Here is a 14,648-nt window from a genome sequence, read left to right on the forward strand (position 1 = left end):
GGGGACTGTAGTCCGAAGACAAAGACATTTGTGGGTTGCCGGTCAATCCAGAGCGTTTCTTCTAATTTTTCTGGATGTGTTTTTGACAGGAGCTTAAGGGCAGTTCAATAAATTAAAATGTATTTACATGGCAATGAAGAATTATCTTGACATACTGAGAGTTATTTAATTACCAAGGTACTTTGCGTGCTGCCAAAGTTAAGACCGTGTCAGCCTTTCTGGGACAAATCTTTATTTTCAGGGCCATGTGGCTCAGCCAGGAATGATCCCCTGGGTTGGAGCTTGTCAGTTATAGAGGATGAGTCTCCTTGCTGACCCCCATTTCCATAGACAGTTCTAAACAGATCGGTAATCTCAATGTCAGACATCACGATGAAGTCAGCGCTGCCAAGGCCAAATGTCCTCCTTTCGGGACGTGGCCTCTCTCTCACAGGAATTGTAAATGAAGTCATACCCCATTTGCAGTCTTCAAAGCGTGTCAGGGTTGCTGTCTGTCTGCATGGCATTCAGAGAGCTGTCTCAAGGCATCAAAAGGTAGGTGTGTGGAGTCCATGCTGACAGCCACAAAACACAGTGGGTAGGCAGCGACCTCGGATTAGCAGGGCCGGAGACGCTCTCCACAAGCTGTGCGCTCTACAGCAGGCCTGTGTCATGGGAGGCCAGCAAAGGAGACATTCCCAAGAAAGACAGTGACTGGAAGCTCGTGTAAAGTCCTGACTTAACCTGGACAAAGAAAAGGGTCAGCACCTAGGACCTCCCACACCCCCTATTTCTCAAGTCAGGGGTTTTGATGAGGGACTGTGTCAGCAAAAGATTTAAGTAGTGACTTACCTCACAGAGGCTAATGGTTGCTGATAAAAGTGAGATGGGAGAGTGAAGTGTACCTCCACATGCTTCTTAGGAACTAAATCAAGATTTGTGAGGAATTGGCTTGATTCAGTAACTAGTGACGTCACACAGACTTGACTCTGTTGTAAGAACCATTGTGGTTATGATGAAGGAGTTTTATACAGTTCAGGAAACCTGGGTCCCAGATAGGTTCCACCGCTGACATGAGTTCACAGAGAGGTAACTGGTCAGTTCTTATTTTCCTAGTAAACACACAGGTTTTCATGTCTAAGAGACCTGCCTTAATCTAATGGTAGGATTCTCTTTCTGTTTTTAAAGCCAGGGCTGTCTTTCCAACCATGACTTCTGCATAGTCACTGCACCCTCCAGAAGATTATATATAAAATGTCAAGTCACTGAACTCTCCCAAATTCATGCCTGTAGGTCCAGACATCTTGACTATGGTGGTGGGATCCGACATCAGCCGCTGTCCCAACACCCCGTGGCCCACCTGCCGTGGTTACCTGCACAAGAGGACTCACTCGGGCTTTGTGAAGGGCTGGAGGAAGAGGTGGTTTGTGTTGAAGCATGAGGGCTTTCTCCTCTATTACAAACACAGAAAGGTAAAGTTGGTGTGGGTAAGAATGAAAGCATTAGGAAGGAAAACCTCCCTGGACTCTCCGGTGTCCAAGAGTTACCCTTCAGGACACTGTATTGCAGGCCTCTGGAAACAGTTCTTTCCACATTTGACTGTCCAGGAATTGTTCTTCTTTCAAAAGTCGGAGAAGTGTGATTTATGCTCTCTCCTGCTACATAAATCATGGCATCTCTTTCTTCCCGTTCATTTCGGTTTTGATCCTGCATGAAGATTTCCTTATCACTACAAAGAAAATAAGAACAAAAATATGTTTTTAGTAGCATTGGTAAATAGATGTAGATGATTAAAATGTAGATCTTCAGACCACAGTGCAGATAGTCTACCATGTCTGGCAGAACTCCGTGTGCTGTTGAGGCTTTGAAGGCAGAGAGCTGGGCAAGTCACCTGGAATACCTAATCTGCTTTCCAGATCCCATGAGAACACTAATGTCTAACGCTAACATTAGTGGCTGGGATCCCCAGGAAATCGCCCCAATCCTTCTATAAGGTAGTCCTCCTCTCCGATGCGAGTGAGTCTGGGCTGGGTGGGCCCACACGCTTGGACAGATCTTCTTTAGATGAGTCTAAAACACAGTTTACGGTTTGCTATCATGCATGCTTCCTCCGTTAGATTTAATCTGGTGTCTGATTGTGTTAGGCAGTGGCAAGAAGGCTTAAAAAAAACGACAACAGAGATTTCATGGAGAGCTCCTACTTTCCAACTTCTCACAAAATATTTTCAACAGCTGTCAGGAGCTAAATAATGTGTCATAAGAAACACAAGCTCGCTTCCATTCAACAAAGGATGCACTGTGCATCCCGCAGTCTGGTGGATTTGTTGGCTTCACTCCAGGGACATTCAGGACCCACCTCTACTCGGGGTTCAAAACAAGAATCTTGGCTATTTACCTCATGAAACAATCGTATTTGTTTCCCTCTGCCTTTATTTTGCATTTCTTGTGTGTTCAGTGTGTGTGTGTGTGTGTTCACGCATTTGTGTGCAAGTATAAACAAACTTAATTTCTTCCTGGAAATAAAAAAGCCAGTAAGGAAACCAGTGCATTGTGAACGTGAAAGATGATCTCCTGTTGAATTATTATACCTTATGTTCTCTTGTGTGGGACTTTCTGTTCCTGCATTGTGAGGCACTGACCTGTGGAACACAGTCAAGTGCTCTGCCTTTCATAGGAACGTCAGCCACACAGTTCCTCTGAGAAACTTTGTCTCCCTCCAGTGCAAGAAAATAGGATTTTTCTCTAAACAGGATGAGAAATTGCTATCTGCCCTCGATTTCTAGCTTCTTGAGTATTAAAGCAAAACAGACAAGAAGTTTGCAATCTAGAAAACATTGTAGAAGCATCGGACACCGTTTCTGATTTGTGGAAACATGTACATTCATGTTTCAGAAGCTGGAAGGAGTCTCCGAGCTGTGCCTACAGTCTCACGGGCCTTTCCCTGACCTCCTAAATAGGCAGGAGGGGAGCCCTGGAAATTTGATGGGTTTTTTTTCCCCCTGTTTTAAATGTTTTTAGGAAATTCTAACTTGTAAATTGAGTAAATATCACAATCAAGTGTCTTCCAAACTAAAGCTAACAGTCAATGAACAAGAAAAAAAGAAAGGAAGGAATGAAGGAAGGAAGGGAGGGAGAAAGGAAGGGAGGGAGAAAGGGAGGGAGGGAGGGAGGGAGGGAGGGAGGGAGGAAGGAAGGAAGGAAGGAAGGAAGGAAGGAAGGAAGGAAGGAAGGAAGGAAGGAAGGAAGGAAACCAGCTAATTAAGTTTGCACACGGACCTCTGGAGATTCCAGCCTTGATGTTGTCTGTCGTGCCCTGCATTGGTAATTTCTTCTCCTCTTATGAAATAAGGCTCATAGTAGATGTTCATTTTTAATGCTCTTCTTCAACAAAATAAGAGACATTGCAGAGTCAACATCTCTTGTTTTAAGATCTTTGATCACTGAGATCTGGAAGGGCCCTGGTATTTCCCATCTGAGTTTTCTAGGTTACGTGCTGTTTTTGGTTGCTGCGGACTCTGAATTAAGTGCATTCAGAAGAAGAATATGCTACAAAGTTTACCATAATTCCCGCTATTCTTCATTTCCTTACCTACTTGTTTTTATTACTTATCAAACTTTTGGCATTTGAAAGCATGAAGCCTGCAATATGTGAAAACTATAAACTGTAGTAGTAATTTTAGTTAAAATTAAAGTACTTTTATCTGCTTCTAGTCTTCTGTGTAGGAGGGAAGGATGTGTATCTTGTGATTAACACACAGCTAAGAAAATGCTCATATGAAGAGTTTGATTGTGAATATCATTGCTCTATTAGCCTTCGATGTAACTAAAGTATAAAAATTTAACTTTATTTCAATTTTAAAGAGCCCAAACCAGATGTGCTTTAGCATTCCACGTTCCAGAACATATTATATCTGATCTGCAAAATAGATAGCAAGGCTTGAGAAGAGGAAATGAAGCGTACCATGGACATAGCAGAATAAATTAGCAGAAAATGAACTCGCCCATTCAGAAGTCAATCATGCAACAAGTATTTATTCGATATTTTTTATATGCCACACATTATGTAAGCACCCAGAAGAAAGCAAAACAGACATAATGCCTGCCCTGCCTGTGCGTATAAGTCCATATAAGAAGCCAATGTAAGAAAACAAATCCACAAATCAATGTGTAATTGTGATCACTATTACAAATAAAGCTATAGAGGGAGAGGAGAGTCACAGAAGTCTGTTGGCAGAAAGAAGTACAACCACACAGCTCTCTGCAATAGGGTTGTTAAATGGAGGTAAAAGAATATAGGTTAAAAGAAGGCTGAGAATTTTTCAAAAGAGGCGTATCCCATGAAGGACAAAGTCAGAAGGGGTCTGTCCCCTCTCCAATGCTGGGGTTCAAGGAAAAGACAAAATTAATCAACCGGACAGCTTGTAGCGCACTGGTTTTCCAGTCTAGAGCAATTTACAACCCCAGTGCTCACAGGAAGCAACCTTTTGGGAGCCCCACAAGGCAGGAAACTTTCAGTGGGTGGTTGGTGCATAGTTGTACCGCAGATGTGAGAATTCCTGTGTGGCTAAAAGACCTAGAACAAGAGAAGCCCTTGTCGTGAAGCCTCTGTCAGACGTGCTGTAAAGGAGACAGACCTTGGGGAAGAAGGGTGTAAGCAGGAAAAGTCAGGGCATCAGAGTGTACAGGAGACCTGCGTAAGTTCATCCGTGCGGCAAGGATCTCAAGCAGGCGACCATAGACTCTGCTTAAACTGCAGGGTCCCAGAGGGGCAGCATATGCTAGCGCATGGCTGGAACAAAGTACCTCTGGATGGTCACACAACCACACTCCTCCCTGCCACCCTGCAGGGACCGGACTGAGCAGGCGCCTCCCTTCCCTTACAGTGTTCCTCTAGCGCCCTCTGCTGAGTAATCTTAGCAGCAACATAATACAGAACTCGATTATAAAATTAGTTCATGAGCAAAATAAAAAGCAAGGTTTCTTTAAGGAGGTGGCCACTGGGAGTTTGACCAAGCTCCATTGCGTATATGGGTAACACACAATGGGTCTGCTTTTTCTTTTTTCCTTTTTTTTTCATTTCTTTTTCTTTTCTTTTTTTTTTCTTGGAGAAAGTAACGGGGCAGGGCCTGGAAAGACAGGGAAGTGAATGTAATTGGGGACATTATGTGAAAAATCCAAGTAAAAACATCATGTTGGAAGAAAAAGCACAGAGAGTGAGGGACGATTAGAAGTTGGGAAAGGGTGAAAAATTTGAGTACATTGGGAAGAGATCGTGAACACATAATTAACGTGTGTGTGTGTGTGTGTGTGTGTGTGTGTAGTTGTGTGTGTGTGTATGAGTGGGAGTGTGTGTGTACTGTGTTGTCTGTAGTTGTGTATATTTTGGTGTGTGAGTGAGTGTGGGTGTTGTGTGTGGGGTATATGGTTGTGTATGTGAGTATTGTGTGTGAGTATGTGGTATGTGTGTATGTATATAAAAGTATGTATGTGTTGTCTGTGTGTGTGGCATCTGTGGTTGTGTATATGTTGGTGTGTATATGAGTGGGGGTGTTGTGTGTGTGTTTGTGTGTATGTTGGTGTGAGTGTGTGTTGTGTGTGTTGTGTGTGTGTTGGTGTATGTGTGAGTGTATGTGTGTTGTTGTTGTTGGTGTTGGTGGTGGTGGTGGTGGTGGTGGTGGTGGTGTGTGTGTGTGTGTGTGTGGTATGTATAGGGGGAAATGTAACATTTCAGCTGAAACCCAAGAGTTGGGTAAAAGCCAGACAGAAAGTTGTGAGAAGCATTTATTATCCAGACCAAACCTGATATATGATATCTCCAAGCTGTATTGGAAAGGAAAGGAAGGGAAGCAAGGAGGGAGAGAGGGGGGGGGGGGGAGAGAGACAGAGAGAGACAGAGAGAGAGGGAGAGAGAGACAGAGAGAGGGGGAGGGAGGGAGAGAGAGAGAGAGGAGAGACAGAGAGAGGGGGAGGAAGGGAAGGAGGGAGGGAGGAGAGGAAGGAATGGGAGGGAGGGAGAGAGGGAATGATAAAAAGAAAGGGTATGTTGCATTTCAGAAACTTAAAAATCTCTCCTGTGCCTAAAGTCAAAGCCTGAGGGGTAGAGCAGAGAAGGAAGGACGTGAGTCTACAAAATAAACAGGAGGCAGCCGCGCAGGGACTGGGATAAAAACAGTGATGGTGGGGATTTCTTTTGACTAAAAGAGAAACTCAGAAAATACCCCAGGTGGTAGGATAGTCTCAAGCATATTCTGACTGTTTGGCTGCAGATGATTTAGCAGAAGAGAGGAGTCGGATGGTAACAGTCAAGACAACAGACCATCGTAGTCCAGATTATGTAGAACACTCTGTATGTTTCAGGACAAGAACCAACAGGATTGCTGGGATGGTAAACCATCTTATCTAAGCCCGTCAACTGATGAGTGCTTCTCCTGGCGCTGGGGCGGAGGGGGGGGGGGTGGCCACTAAATCCTAAAGCAAATCACCTGCAGAATCAAAGCCTTCCGAGGACTCACTTCCTGTTTGTTTCAGGGCTATCTTCTTGCCGTGTCTTCATGTGCACAAGCAGTGTCTTGGCAGCTTAATTCACCCTAATCTCATTCTAGAGGCTCTTGCGACCTACTCTTTCAGGAATCCTACCTCCAAATTCCTTCTCAATAGGGATTAGATTTCATCATGTGAACCCAAGAAACATGGGTATTTAGTTTAGGTGGATGACTCGGGCTTTCCTGGAAAGAATGATTGGTAAGGTAAAATTTTAATAATTCACTGAAATAAGAGCAGATCAAACGATTATATAATCTGAAGTTTGCTCTGAACTAATGTATTATTGTGATTGGCGGTGTGATTAGCATACCTTTGTAGGGTGGTCAAGGTTAGAACTAGCAAGGATATATATGTATATGTGTTTGTGTATGTGTTTGTGTATGTATATGTCTCACATTTACATCATATATCACATATAATGATATATATATATTCAATGTATATGCTATAATATGGTAGGTGGTAAATGTATTCAGCTATGATAGTTGATAAAGGCGTTAACTTTAACTTGAGCTTTGAAGGTCTGCAGAGAAGGAAGTAGGCAAGGCAACCACAGAAGTAGAAGCAAAACCTCGGGGACAATGTGTCATAAAATGAGACTGCAGCTCCAGGAAGGAAGGTGATGAGTTCCCAGACAAGATGAAAGTGCAGAAGAGGAAACACAGAAAGCAGAACAATAACAGCATCTTAAAATCCAGTTATATCTGTGCTGACACTAATTATAAACAGACTAAATGCTCTTCTCATCCTGTCTCTTCCACTGTAAGACTTTTTTTTAGTAATATAATATAATTAATATAAAGTTCTCAAAAGAAGAACTAAAAAAGATAAGAAGGATCTCAAAAGAACATACATTTAGGGGGACGCACATATAAAACTAATATTTTTTTTCTTTTTTCTTTCTTTTTTATTCGATATAATTTTTATTTACATTTCACATGATTTCCCCTTTTCTAGCCCCCCACTCCCCGAAAGTCCCGTAAGCCCCCTTCTCTTCCCCTGTCCTCCCACCCACCCCTTCCCACTTCCCCGTTCTGGTTTTGCCGAATACTGCTTCACTGAGTCTTTCCAGAACAAGGGGCCACTCCTCCTTTCTTCTTGTACCTCATTTGATGTGTGGATTATGTTTTGGGTATTCCAGTTTTCTAGGTTAATATCCACTTATTAGTGAGTGCATACCATGATTCACTTTTTGAGTCTGGGTTACCTCACTTAGTATGATGTTCTCTAGCTCCATCCATTTGCCTAAGAATTTCATGAATTCATTGTTTCTAATGGCTAAATAGTACTCCATTGTATAGATATACCACATTTTTTGCATCCACTCTTCTGTTGAGGGATACCTGGGTTCTTTCCAGCATCTGGCAATTATAAATAGGGCTGCTATGAACATAGTAGAGCATGTATCCTTATTACATGGTGGGGAATCCTCTGGGTATATGCCCAGGAGTGGTATAGCAGGATCTTCTGGAAGTGAGGTGCCCAGTTTTCGGAGGAACCGCCAGACTGATTTCCAGAGTGGTTGTACCAATTTGCAACTCCACCAGCAGTGGAGGAGTGTTCCTCTTTCTCCACACCCTCTCCAACACCTGCTGTCTCCTGAATTTTTAATCTTAGCCATTCTGACTGGTGTAAGATGAAATCTCAGGGTTGTTTTGATTTGCATTTCCCTAATGACTAATGAAGTTGAGCATTTTTTAAGATGCTTCTCTGCCATCCGAAGTTCTTCAGGTGAGAATTCTTTGTTTAACTCTGTACCCCATTTTTAATAGGGTTGTTTGGTTTTCTGGAGTCTAACTTCTTGAGTTCTTTATATATATTGGATATTAGCCCTCTATCTGATGTAGGATTGGTGAAGATCTTTTCCCAATTTGTTGGTTGCCGATTTGTCCTCTTGATGGTGTCCTTTGCCTTACAGAAACTTTGTAATTTTATGAGGTCCCATTTGTCAATTCTTGATCTTAGAGCATTCACTATTGGTGTTCTGTTCAGAAACTTTCTTCCTGTACCGATGTCCTCAAGGGTCTTCCCCAGTTTCTTTTCTATTAGCTTCAGAGTGTCTGGCTTTATGTGGAGGTCCTTGATCCATTTGGATTTGAGCTTAGTACAAGGAGACAAGAATGGATCAATTCGCATTCTTCTGCATGCTGACCTCCAGTTGAACCAGCACCATTTGTTGAAAAAGCTATCTTTTTTCCATTGGATGTTTTCAGCCTCTTTGTCGAGGATCAAGTGGCCATAGGTGTGTGGGTTCATTTCTGGATCTTCAATCCTGTTCCATTGATCCTCCTGCCTGTCACTGTACCAATACCATGCAGTTTTTAGCACTATTGCTCTGTAGTATTGCTTGAGGTCAGGGATACTGATTCCCCCAGACATTCTTTTGTTACTGAGAATAGTTTTAGCTATCCTGGGTTTTTTTGTTGTTCCAGATGAATTTGAAAGCCCGGTCTTTGAATGCTGTTTGCAAGTATTAACTCAAATTAATGGATTGACTATTACAGAACTCACCCTACATTACCCAGACTGCTTTGGGGCAAAGTGATCAAAGTCTTCTGTGTTGTACAGTGAAGTAGAGGCTTCCTGATATTTCTCTTCATTCTCTTCCTCTCAGCAAATGAGGTTAATTGTATTATTTTACTGCCGATGTAAATGACTGTCATATGGTGTTTAAACTGGTAAAGCCTAATACGTAAAAAGTACATGAGTTTTCTAAGAGTATATATACTATCCAAAGAACATTCTGGCATTTAATCTAACCATGGCTTATGCAATATGTTCATAATGCCATGAATATATTACATACAGATTATAAACCTATGAGATGTTGTTAATATTCTTTTTTGTGCTTAAGACCACACGCACTCCACTTTTAACTATATTTTTACCACATTCTCTTATAATTCTCTCTTTCCTGGATCTTCACACATGTGACCTCAGATCTCTTGTTATAGAATTGTGCAGTGACTGACCATCGTCCATTGTTTTAGCTTTCCTTACTACTTTCTAATTTTTACCTTGATTACAGAATCTTCAGTTTGGCCCCTACTCCTTTAAGGAATATTTTGAGCGGACTCTTTTCTGTGACACTAAGAAGCCAACTTACCCACAGGAACCAGGAAAATCCAAAAGAACAGCCTCCTCTGAGAGCCATGCATGTCTTTGGCTCACTTCCAAGCTATAGTTAATAGCTCATTTGCTCCTCAAAGTTCTTCATTTAACCCTTCCGTTTCGATTTGTTTCCCGTTTAATTCTGGTCTCCAGCCTCTTGTTTGTGTGTGGCTATCAATCCGGCCTTTCCTTTGAGCATCACAGTCGTATCAACCCCTATTTCTATTCACCCCCTTATCTAGAGTCTCCATAAGTCTTTCTATTCTCTCTATGCTCTGCAATTTGTTTTCAGTATGCACAAGAAAAGAGTGAGTGCTGGAGGTTCCTTTTCGGTCCCTGTGAGCCTTTGACCCAGTACCCTTGCTTCCAGGGTCATCCATTAAAGGTCTACCTTAGAACTTTATTTACCAGGATTTTCTATTAATTCTTTGAGAATTTCATAATGTCGTCCTTCCCACAGCCAGTCTTCTCCTAGCCCCCCTCACCTTCCTACCCGGCCACCGTCAATCCCCGACCCGTCGAGTCGTCTTTGTGTTGCTCAGCTACTCTGGGGCGCACCACCTCCCAGCAAACGTTGCCTTTGATGGGCTCTCAACTCCATGAGCCTGCTGAGTGCTCTGCTCATTTCTCAGCTTCTGTAGATGGCAAATCTAAATGTTTGGATGTTAAGCTAATTTCTGCTAGACTTTGACTCACCACCCTGGCATTCCCCTATGCTGGGACATCGAGGGACATCGAGCCTTCACAGGACCAAGGGCCTCTCTTCCCACTGATGCCAAATAAGGCCATCCTCTGCTGCATATGCTGCTGGAGCCATGGGTCCTTCCATGTGTACTCTTTGGTTGGTGGTTTAGTCCTCGGGAGCTTGGGGGGGAGGGGAGGGTCTGATTGGTTGGTATTGTTGTTCCTCCTATGGGGTTGCAAACCCCTTCAGCTCCTTCAGTCCTTCCCCTAACTCCTCCATTGGAGTCACCCTGCTCAGTCCAATGGCTGGCTGTGAGCATCTGCCTCTATTCATCAGGCTCTGGCAGAGCCTCTCAGGAGACAGCTATACCAGGCTCCTGTCAGCAGGTGCTTCTTGGCATCAGCAATAGTGTCTGGGTTTGGTGGCTGCAGATGGGAGGTGGGGCAGTCCCTGGATGGCCTTTTCTAGCAGTCAGATTGATACTAATCAAGTCTGGCATGATTAGACAGAGAGCATCAGCAAAGATGAGATGGCAGGTGATAGGTATGAAGGCAGAGATGATTTTGTCATAAAATTTAAGTCGTCTGATACCAGTTTAGATGTGAATGATGTCATGGGGTACAAAAATCAAGCAGAGAAAAGAGGAGGTACAAAAGAAGAGATATAATTATAAGAGATATAATTTATCATGTGTTTAAAGAGTAGATTGTTTCTAGCCCATCAGCAACAGCAGAAGATTAGACTACATAAAAGATATGGCTGAATCTCCAAACAGCCTCAAAACAAGTGTGTGCAATCCTTGTGCGTTATATAAAAGAAACCATTGTTTGTTGTATCCGATGACAATTGAAGGTGGGTGTGTGTAGGACTGGAGGCATGGCATACACGAGGATTAGGATGCTGAGAGAGAGAGAAGACACTGTTTTTTTTTTCTTTTTTTTTTCCTTTTCTTTTTTTTATTCGATATAATTTATTTACATTTCAAATGATTTCCCCTTTTCTAGCCCCCCCCACTCCCCGAAAGTCCCGTAAGCCCCCTTCTCTTCCCCTGTCCTCCCACCCACCCCTTCCCACTTCCCCGTTCTGGTTTTGCTGAATACTGTTTCACTGAGTCTTTCCAGAACCAGGGGCCACTCCTCCTTTCTTCTTGTACCTCATTTGATGTGTGGATTATGTTTTGGGTATTCCAGTTTTCTAGGTTAATATCCACTTATTAGTGAGTGCATACCATGATTCACCTTTTGAGTCTGGGTTACATCACTTAGTATGATATTCTCTAGCTCCATCCATTTGCCTAAGAATTTCATGAATTCATTGTTTCTAATGGCTGAATAGTACTCCATTGTGTATATATACCACATTTTTTGCATCCACTCTTCTGTTGAGGGATACCTGGGTTCTTTCCAGCATCTGGCAATTATAAATAGGGCTGCTATGAACATAGTAGAACATGTATCCTTATTACATGGTGGGGAGTGAGAAGACACTGTTTTGCTTAAAATTGTAGATTCTTTTTCAAAAGCAGTGATATTCACCTTGCTGGGAGACTAGTTTGACTGTGTCATGGCACTTGGTGAGAAGAGAGTTTCTTTTGAAGAGGAAGCAAAAATTTAGGGCATGAAATTGGATCACTTCATTTGTGTGCCTTGAGTATTTCTTGCAACCGAGGCGTATTCCTTTGCGTTTTCTTTTTTCAAAGCAAAGTGAATCACAAATTGATTCCATGTCCTTTTGTCTTTCAGTCCTGGGGCCGTGTGCCTGTTAGCCAAGTCCTCTGCCCCTAAGCTCCATTTCCATGTACTTTCCAAATCCATCAACTTAAACAACCACACGTGGGCAGGGCAGAAAAATGGAACAGCGTGGGCTCCGAAGGTCAGGCTAGCTTTGCAGCCCACAATCTTACAATGAAGAATTCATGTCACAGTCTCGGGGTTAACTCTCTGTTACCAGGAAAACACATAGCTGTTGGGCCTTGTGCTGAAATTCATCAGAGGAAAACCAGTGCCAAAGAACGGGCGTGGCTGGAGTGTGGGGGGAAGCCATTCAGATGATTTCTATAGATACGTGAGATTTCTGTTTCCTAACTATGACTACTGGACTCCGGTGAGAAGGTGGTGGTGCTGCTGCTGGAACTCCAGAGAGACAGATCTAGAGTGAGATTCCGTGGGTTAGTCATGTGAACATGTAGATGGTGTTATATGCCCATCACACAAGGTCAGTGTGTAGGTTACAAAAGGAAAATGCCAAGGACCAGTCCCAGGTGGGAGTCTCTAACAGAGGGCGGAGGCTGCATCAGCAGATTGTGAGAGAAGCTAGAACAGCCTAGAGTTCATGGTCAGCTGAGTGAAGTGTTACCCTCATGCAGCTGTCCAGGAAGCACAGCCTTAGTAGGTCGGTGGATCTGTCCTTCTGGTTGGCCATTTCTTGCCTTGGTTTCTCTGTATTTTTGGTTTTGATTTTTGTTTTTGTTTCACTTCTTTTTCCCCCTTCCTTTGTGAAACATGGTCACCTCTATCATCCCTAGGGAGAGGCATAAATCCCCTTGAATAAGCATTTCTAAGAACTAGCTTCCTATTTGTCTTTTTAATGATTCAAAAATTTTGTAAGAGCCATCTAATGCCTTTTTTTTAAAACTATAATTCAACACCTCCTGTAATCAAATGCTTGAGCAACACAGACATTGTTTGGAGCTACATGTGTGCCCAAATGATACAGGAAGGGTGGAAAGGAAGAACACCTATTTTTCCGATAGGTGTTACGTGGGTTAATGGGTAAACCGCTTATTATGGAAATGAGACATAATTTCATAATTTCAAACTAGAATTCATCTTCTCTTTTCATTTTACCTTGTTCTCAGTAAACTCCATGTATTTGTCTCATAAATAAATAAGCCAGATTGAAATAAATTCGGATTTGCTTTTCTAAGAGGTCCTAGCAATTTTTTCCCACAATGCTACGCTTCCATCCTAGAGCTCTGGTGCCAATTTTATGCTTACTCAAAAATAACTTGTAGTTAGAGACTATAAGCCCTGACTAAGACCCTCCAAGGTCACATCTCAAGGCTGCTTTTGTGCCTCTATTCCAAACCTCAGCTTTCTCCGTCTTTCTGTCTGACCTGCTCACATCTGGATGGCATCCTTCAGTACAGGGCTTCTGAAATTTTTTCCAATAAGGTCTCAGTTTCACCCCCAAAATTTTTACGGTACTCTTGCCTGGAAATTACATAAAATAGACAAACCAAACACTTACTGATTGTAAGTCATAAAGAAATTAATTCTAAAACAAATTCTTGGTATACATATCATTTTGCTGTTTGTTAAATATGAAAGCAAATATTCATTCCAATAAGATGGATATAAGCCTTTAGTTTTCCATATAAACTTTTCCGTCTTAGTGAAGCTGAAAAATTCTTCTTTAATCTCAGCACTTGGGAGGCAGAGACAACTGGATCTTTGTTAATCCAAGCCAGCATGATCTAAATAGTGAGATCTAGGGAAGCCAGGTTTATGTGGTGAGACCTGGCATCAAGGAAGGGAGAGAGGGGGGGAGGGAGGGAGGGAGGGAGGGAGGGAAGGGGAAAAGAAAAAAGAATTGAATATTTTATGCACCAGTGTATATGACACCTTAATTTTTTCTGAGCTGATTGAGTTTAAAATGATGAATGATGAAACTGCCGTTTTATATGAATCAAAAGTTAAAAATGGCAAAAATATGTTCAGGTCCATTTCAGAGTTATTGGAAATTCTGTCTTAATCATAAGTCAAAGTTCAGCTATCATCTTTTAATAAAATTTAATTCAGCAACTGAAACAAAGAAATTTTAAAATCAGAAATTTCTAACACAATTCTAAAGATAAAACTTGATACCTAAAGAATGATGCTAAAAATATTTGTCAATTTTTTAAATTGCATCTGTCAATTTATGTAAGAACAGAAAACTCCGTGCTTATAGTAAATACATTGCATCTTCTAATACACAATAGTGCCAGATCTGAGGCTGCGGTGCTTGGGGCAGTGTTTGTTAGTCCTGGCACGCAGAGCACAAGGTGTTCAATCTATGTTCAGAATCAAAAACAGCAGTGAAGTTGCAGGTGCAGTGGGGCAGACCCTGCTAGAAACACCCGGACTCATTCCATGTTTCAGTTCCCTGCCAAAGTTTATTTTTGTACAGTTGGAAACTTTTTACTGTTGTTTTTAGACTTCATTCCCAACATTCAGCTCCGTTAGTTTAAGAAGTTGGGCTTGCAATATATATACAAATATATATATATATATATATATATATATATATATATATATACATATACACATATATATCTACAAGAAGGTAA

The 14,648-nt window shown here is 42.1% G+C and overlaps 1 protein-coding gene across 1 annotated transcript in view; it reads left to right on the forward strand.

Annotated features, from left to right (window-relative positions):
* The window catches only part of LOC127692773 (uncharacterized), a 124,492-nt gene that overhangs the window by 67,719 nt on the left and 42,125 nt on the right, over positions 1-14,648 (forward strand). Inside the window, exon 7 of the mRNA XM_052193370.1 lies at positions 1,273-1,451. Within this exon, the coding sequence (XP_052049330.1) occupies positions 1,273-1,451 (179 nt within the window). The remainder of the gene's footprint in view (positions 1-1,272; positions 1,452-14,648) is intronic.

Source organism: Apodemus sylvaticus, chromosome 9 (assembly GCF_947179515.1).
Source record: "Apodemus sylvaticus chromosome 9, mApoSyl1.1, whole genome shotgun sequence".
Taxonomy (NCBI): domain Eukaryota; kingdom Metazoa; phylum Chordata; class Mammalia; order Rodentia; family Muridae; genus Apodemus; species Apodemus sylvaticus.